The sequence below is a fragment of the Emiliania huxleyi genome (genome assembly GCF_000372725.1).
Source record: "Emiliania huxleyi CCMP1516 unplaced genomic scaffold EMIHUscaffold_43, whole genome shotgun sequence".
Classification (NCBI taxonomy): domain Eukaryota; phylum Haptophyta; order Isochrysidales; family Noelaerhabdaceae; genus Emiliania; species Emiliania huxleyi.
In genome coordinates this window covers 425,723-433,684 of record NW_005198751.1, presented here as the reverse complement: position 1 = coordinate 433,684, position 7,962 = coordinate 425,723, and the positions used below count along the sequence as shown (strand labels likewise).

At 71.9% G+C, this 7,962-nt stretch overlaps 1 protein-coding gene across 1 annotated transcript; it reads left to right on the top strand.

The window, feature by feature from the left end:
• Positions 1-996: 996 nt before the first annotated feature.
• Positions 997-7,626, top strand: EMIHUDRAFT_210388 (hypothetical protein; the record flags this gene model as incomplete). Its single annotated transcript, XM_005769190.1, has 12 exons — positions 997-1,317; positions 1,675-2,071; positions 2,179-2,911; positions 3,232-3,585; positions 3,649-3,787; positions 3,943-4,241; positions 4,353-4,572; positions 4,882-5,027; positions 5,376-5,579; positions 6,069-6,335; positions 6,417-6,657; positions 6,862-7,626. The coding sequence occupies 12 exons, from the start codon at positions 997-999 to the stop codon at positions 7,624-7,626; spliced, it is 4,086 nt and encodes a 1,361-aa protein (XP_005769247.1).
• Between the last annotated feature and the right edge of the window lie 336 nt (positions 7,627-7,962).

The window sequence follows — 7,962 nt, the reverse complement described above, 5'->3', positions numbered from 1 at the left end:
CCCCGCCTAGCCCTCGCACAAACAAACAAACAAACACACACACACAGACACATACAGACACACATACAGACACACAAAACACACCCTGCCCCAACCTCGAGCGCCCCGCGCCCTCCCGCCCAACGCCCTGCGCCTCACGCCGCGCGTCCCACGCACGCCCCGCGCCCCGCGCCCCCTCACCTTGCGCCTCACGCCTCCCTCCCCACCCTCTCAGGCATTTCTCCTCCCTGCTGCTCGCCGACTCCTCCTCCCCCCGCATGACCGACGACTACCCGTCCTTCGGCGACTCCTCCCTCCTCGGCACCAACGTCTACTACCCGTTCGCGGCCCGGTGAGGGGCGGGAGCGCAGCCATTCCAACGGCTGGGAAAGTTTCTGAACGGCCGCGCCTGCGCCTGCATGCCGGCTTACTAAGGAGGTCCCTCGCTCCGGCTCCTCTCTCGGAAGACGCGCGCCGGCCTGGGGGACTCGCTTGCGATCCCGCTCCAGCCAGAGGCCGCGTGAGGCGTGTGGGACGGTGTACGCTGTGGGGCTTGGCCCCAAGTGCACTGGCCTCGCGTCTCGAGGGGAGGGCGGCTCGTAACTGAGGTTCGCCGTCAGGGACAGTCGTCCTCGGCGTCGCATCTGCCGCGCCGAGATTCGACGGACCGAAGGGGTAGAGGCTAGCGCTCTCGGTCGAGAGAAGCGCATTACTCAAGACAATGATTACTACATCATGCACGACCTCGAGCGTGCAACGCCGCACAGTGCTCAGGGTTCGAGCAGGTGCAGGCGAGTGGAGGGGCCCCTGGCAGAGTGGCTGGGGCCTTCCTTCTCTTCGCCGGATGTGGCAGCAGAGGTGAGGCTCGTCGGCCACCCGGGTACCTCCTCCAGGCCAGTGTCCAGAGGTCGTCAGTACACAATGTCTGAACATTCTCGCCGACGCTCCTCGAGTTCGCCGGATATGGCGCCGTGGTTAGAACAACCCCCACCTGTCAAACGACGGACGAGCGGCTACATGGAGGCGATGGAGCAGCTCGAGGAGGCGGAGGCTCACCGTGAGGAGTTGGGTGCAGACGCGCTCGAGGCCGCGATCGGAATCGGCCTCGGCGGCGAGGGATCGACCTTGGGCTCGGGCGTCAACCGGCGGCGTTTCATGTACGGCGGGGGCCTCCCCACCAGCGGCGCAGGCCCGTCAGGCGGCGACGGCAGCGAAGCGCGAGGCGGCCTCTCGCTCCGCTCGCTCCTGCAGATGGGCTTGGCTCAGCATGCGACGGGCAAGTCTTCGTCCGCCGCCGGCTACACCGAGCTCCGCGACTCCGAGCCCGGCTCCTTCGCCGTCACCCGCAAGAAGTCGGCCACGTTTGCGGACGCCGCCTTTGCAGAGAGCCTTCCCTCCCCGAGCCGGCGGCGCATGGGCAGCCGGCCCAACTCGGCGCGCTCCCTGCTCAGCATGAGCGACGCCAGCGAGCGCTACGAGACGCCGCCCAGCGGCTTCAACTCCCCCAGCGGCCTGGCCCGAGCGAGCTCGCTGCGGCGCGCCCGCTCCATGTCCGCCGCCTCGGCCGCCTCGGCCGCCTCCGCCGCCTCCGCCGCCGCCTCCTCCGCCGCGGACCCACGCGCGTCGCCGTGCATCACGCGCGCCTCCTCGATGCGCCGCTCCGCCGCCCTGCCCCCCGACGCGCTGCCCCTCAAGCGGGCCGGCTCCAAGGGAATCGGCCTGATCGCCGCGGGGGGCGTCGAGGACGAGGTCCCCCTCGTCGACCACGGGCTCGGGCTGGGGGCGCGGCTCCGCTCCTCGCTCGGCGCCTTCAAGGCGCGCGCGCAGGAATTCCTCTTGATCGCCGCGCTCGGCGTCGGCGCCGCCACCCTCTCCCTCGCCATCACCCTCACCGCCGCCTTTCTGCACCGGCTGCGGCAGCGCATCGCCGAGCGAGCGGCGGCGTGGGGGCGCGGAGACGCAAAGGGCGGCGGGGAGGAAGAGCTCGACGCCACCGCCGCCGCGCTCGGCCTGGTGGCGCAGTACGGGCTCTACATCGCCTTCTCGCTCGCTTGCGCCACCGTCGCCCTCGCCACCACCCTCCCGGCGGTCGGTGGCTCGCGGCACGCGGCTGGCTCGGGCGCGTCCCTCCCCCAAGGCGGTGGGTGGGCCGCGCTGCTGACACGTCCGTGACGTGCGTGCATGAGTGCCGTCGCGTAGGCATCCCCGAGATGAAGGCCATCCTCTCCGGCTACTGGCTCCCGCGCTACCTCTCGCCCTCCACCTTCGTGGCCAAAGTGATCGGCCTGACGACCGCTCTCGCGGCGGGCTACACCATCGGCCGCGAGGGTCCCCTCGTGCACCTCTCCTGCACGCTCGCGACGGGGCTGATGACGCTGCCCGGCTTCGGCGCCATCGCCGAGTCCCACAACCTCAAGCGGTCCATGCTCGGCGTCGCGTGCGCCGTCGGCGTCGTCGCAACCTTCGGCACGCCGATCGGCGGCGTCCTCTTCTCGATCGAGGTGACGTCGACCTACTACATGGTCTCAAACCTGTGGCGCTCCTTCCTCGGCTCCTTCTTCTCGGTCGCCGCCTTCCAGCTCTTCGCCGGCCTCGAGCTCATCTCGGCGGTCCCTAACACCCGCTTCGCCTACACGGCGCGGCAGCACGTCGCGCGCGACTACGTCGTCTTCCTGGGCGTGGGCGTGCTGCAGGGCCTGCTCGCTGCCCTCCTCGTCCACCTCCTCACCACCGTGCACAAGGGACTCCGCTCCCTCTCCCTGCTCAAGCCCGCGCCGCGCCGCTTCGCCACCGGCCTCCTCGTCTGCGCCGTCTGCACCACTCTCGGCATCGCCTTCCCGCCCCTCGGCATGACCAACCACCAGGCCCTCTCCGGCCCCCTCACGCGCGAGCCACCCCGGCATCTGCTTCACGAGACATCGCTCCTGCGTAGGTCCTCTCCGACCTCTTCACGCACTCGCCTCTGACCGGCAGCGCCACCATCGACGCCGCCTTCGACCTCGGCGTCGCACACGGACACTGGCGCCTCTTCTCGCCTGCCCTGACCGAGGCCATCGCTCTCTGGCGCGGAGAGCCGCACACGCACACCGTCTGGAGGCCAAACCTAGACCGCCCCCGCCCGGCCTCGGCCTACCCGCCCCCGCCGCCGCTGCCTGCGCCGCCGCCGCCGCTGCCTGCGTCGGCGGCGCCGCCCGGCGCTTCTGCGGGCGCGGGGTCAGCCCGCCCGTCTCTCGCGCCTCCGGCCGGCTCGAGCTCTGCCCCGCTAGTCGGCTCGGACTCTTCTTCCCGCGCCGGGGAGGAGGCGATCCTCCGGTCGGCTCCCTTCCTCTTCTGGAGCTGGGGCGCGACCGCCGCGCAGCAGACGAGCCACTGGGGCGGGTGGGGCTCGGATCCGCCTCCCCCTCCGCCACGCGCGCCGTCCGGCTACTCCAAGACGTCGGAGCTGCCCGTGCTCGCCGCCTTCTCGCTGGCGCAGGCGGGCTCGATGATCCTCTCCATCACGCTGCCCATCCCCGCCGGCTGCTTCACGCCCATCTTCGTCCTCGGCGGCACCACCGGCCGCCTCTACGCCGAGCTGCTGCACAGGCGCGCCGGCGCTGACTCGGCGTGAGAGTCAACCCGCCACAGGGGATGTGCCCTGTCTGCCACACGGGATGCCCTGTCTGTCAGGCTCGTCGACTATGACGGCGACGCGCTGCCCGCCGCGGTGGTCGCCGTCGTCGGCGCCGCCGCGCTCGTCGCGGGCAGCACGCACACGCTCTCAACCGTCGTGATGGTTCTTGAGCTGACGGGGCAGCAGACGTTGCTGGTCGGCCGCCGCTCGCGCCGCCGCGCCGCCGCCCTCCCCTCCCCACCCGCCCGCCTCGGCGCGAGTAGGTCCCCCTCCTGCTCGCCGTCATCGTCGCGGTTGGCGTGTCGACCATGCTCACAAACTCCATCTACAACCAGATGCTGCTGCTCAAGGGGCTGCCGTACATGCCTCACTTGCGCACCAAGCAGATGGTTGGCAAGGCAGCGGCGGACATCATGCGGCCGACCGACGCGGTGGCGGAGGCCGCACAAAAGGAGATGATCAACAGCTGGCGCGGCGCGTGGAAGGGTGCGCAGTCGCTGCTCGAGCCGGGCAGCCGGGCCGGCGGCCTGCGCTCCACAGCGGCGCCGGCGCGCACGCTTGGCGATGCGTGGGGCTGCGGCGCCGGCCGAGGAGAGCAGGAGAGCTGCCGCTCCTCCATCCTGTCTGCGGGCGCGCCGGACCTCGAGGCGTCGCTCGAGGCGGCGGCCCGAGGCGACGGGGCCGGAGGCGGGGCCGGAGGCGACGCGGCGAGGGCGGGCGGGCGGGCGGGCGACGCGCCCTTCCGCTTGCCGCCCTTCAGCCTGCCGGCCTCCAACCCGTACCACCCCTCCCGCTACGGCTCCTCCGACAAGCGGCTGCCGCCGCTGCCCGTGCTGCACTACGGGATGAGCGTGCGCCAAGTCTACGACTTTTGCTGCAGCGCGCGCGACCGCTTCATCCCCCTCATCGAGGACGAGTCGACGGCCGTCCTCGCCGGCTCGGTAATGCGGGCGCAGCTCATCGACTGGTTTGTCATCGAGGTGGCGGCGGCGACCGCCGGCCCGATGGACGGGGACGAGGAGACGGGCTCGAGCTACGGCGAGCTGAGCGGCGAGGAGAGCGACGCCGCCTCTGATGGGATCCTCTCCTCGCCCTCGCCCTCGCCCTCGCCCTCGCCTTCGCCCTCGCCTCGCGGCGCGGCGGGGGGCCGTTTTCCGCGCGGCAAAACCTTTGGCTGCGATGGCGCCGCGAAGCTCCCTCTGCTGCGCCTCCGGCCGAATTCTCAGCATGCCGTTGGGACGGCGGCCGCGCCTCGCATCCCGACCTCGACGCCTCCAACACGGCTGCAGATGCCGCCGCCGCCCGAGCGACCGCCGCCCATTTCAGTGGTTGCGAGGGACCTATTCGCCGCCGCCGGCCACGACCCGCAGTCCGCCGGCGGCTCGCTCGACTCGCTCGCCGTCGGCACCGCTCCGCAGGCGGATTTGGTTGCGCGGTGCGCCCTCGCTTCGGTCCCGCCGGGTACTGTGCCCCGAGGCGGGGGGGCGAGGTCCGTCTCCTCGCGGTCCGCCGCGCCTGCCGCCACGGGCTCGAGGGGGGAGGAGGCAGGCTCGAGGGGGGAGGAGGCAAGCGCGGCGCCGAGCGAGACCGCGGAGGAGGAGCTTCTCCAACTCGACGCCTTACAAGAGGGCGACCCGCCCCGCTGCGCCGCCGGCGGGGGCAGCTCGATGGCCGCTGGCGTCTCGATTGTCGCGCAGCCAGCGCTTGTGGCTGACAGCCACGCTGGCCCCGCAGCAGCCGGCGACGCGCCGCCGTTGCCTCTGCCGAGGAGTCTGCGAATCAGGCACGGGCGGTCAAATTCGGACATCTCTTTAGACTTGGAGATGTTCCGCCGCGCGATGGCTGCGAGCGACCCTTGCTGTGCGGCGTGTGCGCACACTGCCGGTGAGGACAGCGGACGCGCTCTCGAGAACGCGTCGCTCCGGATTTGCGTGGGAGGGGATGGGCCGTTCGGCCTCTCGCCGGCAGAGGAGGAGGAGCTGTTCCGGTGCTTCCGCAAGGAGGCGGAGGCGGGGGCGGAGGCGGGGGCGGGGGCGGAGGCGGGGGCGGAGGCGAAGGCGGAGGCGGAGGCGGAGGCGGAGGCGGAGGCGGAGGCGGAGGCGGAGGCGGAGGCGGAGGCGGAGGCGGAGGCGGAGGCGGGGGCGGGGGCGGGGGCGGGGGCGGGGGCGGGGGCGGGGGCGGGGGCGGGGGCGGAGGCGGAGGCGGAGGCGGGGGCGGAGGCGGAGGCGGGGGCGGGGGCGGGGGCGGGGGCGGGGGCGGGGGCGGAGGTGGGGGCGGAGGCGGACGTCACGGCGGGCCCAACCGAAGGGCGCGTGGCGGAGTCTGCCTTCGAGGGCCTCCCATCGCTGCATGACTTTGCGCGGGAGGAGGAGTCGCCGCGCGAGGTTTCCCCTCTCGTGGGCTCTCCGCAAGTCGGCTCAAAGATGCACCGCCGCTCTCTTTCCCAGACCTTGCCGCCGCGGGAGCAGCCGCCGAGGGAGGAGGAGTCGCCGCGGGAAAACTTCCCTCTCGTGAGTCCGCCCAAGAGGCACAGCCGCTCTCACTCCCAGACCTTTCGGCGCCACTCGCTCGCCGACGGTGCAAGCATGTTCGGGGAGCGGTCTACTCCGTCGCGGCTCTCTCGCGCTCTCGCACCGGGGCAGCACGCGCGGCTCTCTCACTTCCGCGCCTCGCTCTCCGCTGCTGCCGCCGCGTCCCTCGAGGCGGCAGCTTGCGCGCTTCCGCTCGAGGCGTCGCCAGACGCGTTTGCGCGGGCCGCGGCGGTGGCGCGGCACGCCGCGGCGGTGGGGTGGCATCGCGGCGCGGCAAACTTGTACGCAGCTAGGGGCTTCGGCCCCGAGCGAGGCCCTCTCGGCACGGACTCGCGCGCGCTGAGTTCGTCGACCGCCGATCCGTTCGCGATCACGTGGCCCGCCGACGGCGGAGAAGAGGCTGACTCGGGTAGCTCGGGCGTCACGCGCCAGCTCCGCCGGCTCTCGATGGGCGGCAAGGTTGGCGACGCGTCGCCCGCGCCGCGGTCGCAGCAGGCCCAGCAGGGCGACATACTACGGCGCGCTGCTGCCAGCGTCAGCAAGTGGCACGCCCTCTCCTCCAGCCCCTCCACCCCCTCCACTCCCTCCGACGGTGGCAGCGGGGGCGGGGGCGGGGCCGGAGGCAGCGGCGGCCGCGGCGGCGGCAGCGGCGGTGGCGAGGCGGGCGGAGGTGTGCCCGAGAGGGAGGTCGAGTTTGAGTGCGTGCTGCAGCAGGTGGCCACGCTCCCCGCCACACAGGACGGCGCATCGCCCGCCACGCCGCTGTCGGTTGCCCGCCACCGCACGCACGCGCCGCCGCAGAGCGCGGCTGGCGGGGCGGCGGAGAGGAAGGCGGCTAGCGGGACCAGGACGCCACCGATGGCGCCGCCGCGGGATCTGAAGGCGTCGCCGCGGGATCTGGAGGGCGGGAAGACCGCAGCGACGCCGGACAGCCGGAAGTCGCTCGACAGCGGAGGGCGCCGCCGGCCGTCGAGCGATAGCGGAGGGCGCCGCCGGCCGTCGAGCGACCTCCGGGAGCTGTCGACGGAGCGCGCGCGCGAGGCGGCGCCGCTGGTCGACGCTCTACTCGGGTGCGGCAAGGGGGAGAGAGGCTTCATGAGCGGCAGCGAGGACGACGAGCAAGTCGACGAGCTTGGAGACGTCCACAATGACGACGCTGCGGGCAAGAAGGCCGCCGCCGCCTTTGAGGCCGAGGCCGGCGGCGGGAAGGAGGCCCCGCTGTTCGGTGGCGAGCCAGTCGGCGAGTCGGCGGCGGAGTCGAGCGAGAGCAGCCACGAGCGCCTCGAGCGCCTCATCGGCGACCTCTCAACGCCCTTCCCGTTTGACGAGATCGAGTACAACCGCTGCGCGCTGCAGGTCTCGGCCCGCACGGAGCTCGAGGAGATTCACTCCCTCTTCTCCTTCATGCGGATGGGGCAGGTCTGGATCACCGCCGGAGGGAGGCTCCTGGGAGTCGTGACCGACTCGGCACTCATCGAGTGCTGCATGGCGCCGCCGTCGTGAGACGGCGGCATTGTGTACTCTGTACGTTTGCATGTCACTCTGAGCGCGTGTGGTGTGAGAGACGCCCTTTGTACGTTTAGCCGTAGTCTTAGCTAGCGTAGTGCACTAACACAGTACTCTGAGAGTAAGACCTACTGGCTACTGACCTACGCGAGAGCACGAGACACATCGACACGTAGAGACGTGCGCGGTACGTGTCGGCTTCACTGAAGGAATCTGCACAGAGCACAGCGCCACCCAGAGCCAGACTGTGACTGAGCTCTGAGGCACAGCCGTGTCTCACACCTGATTGACTTTCGCGGCCAGACCCACCCCGACCCCTCGCCGAACGAGGAA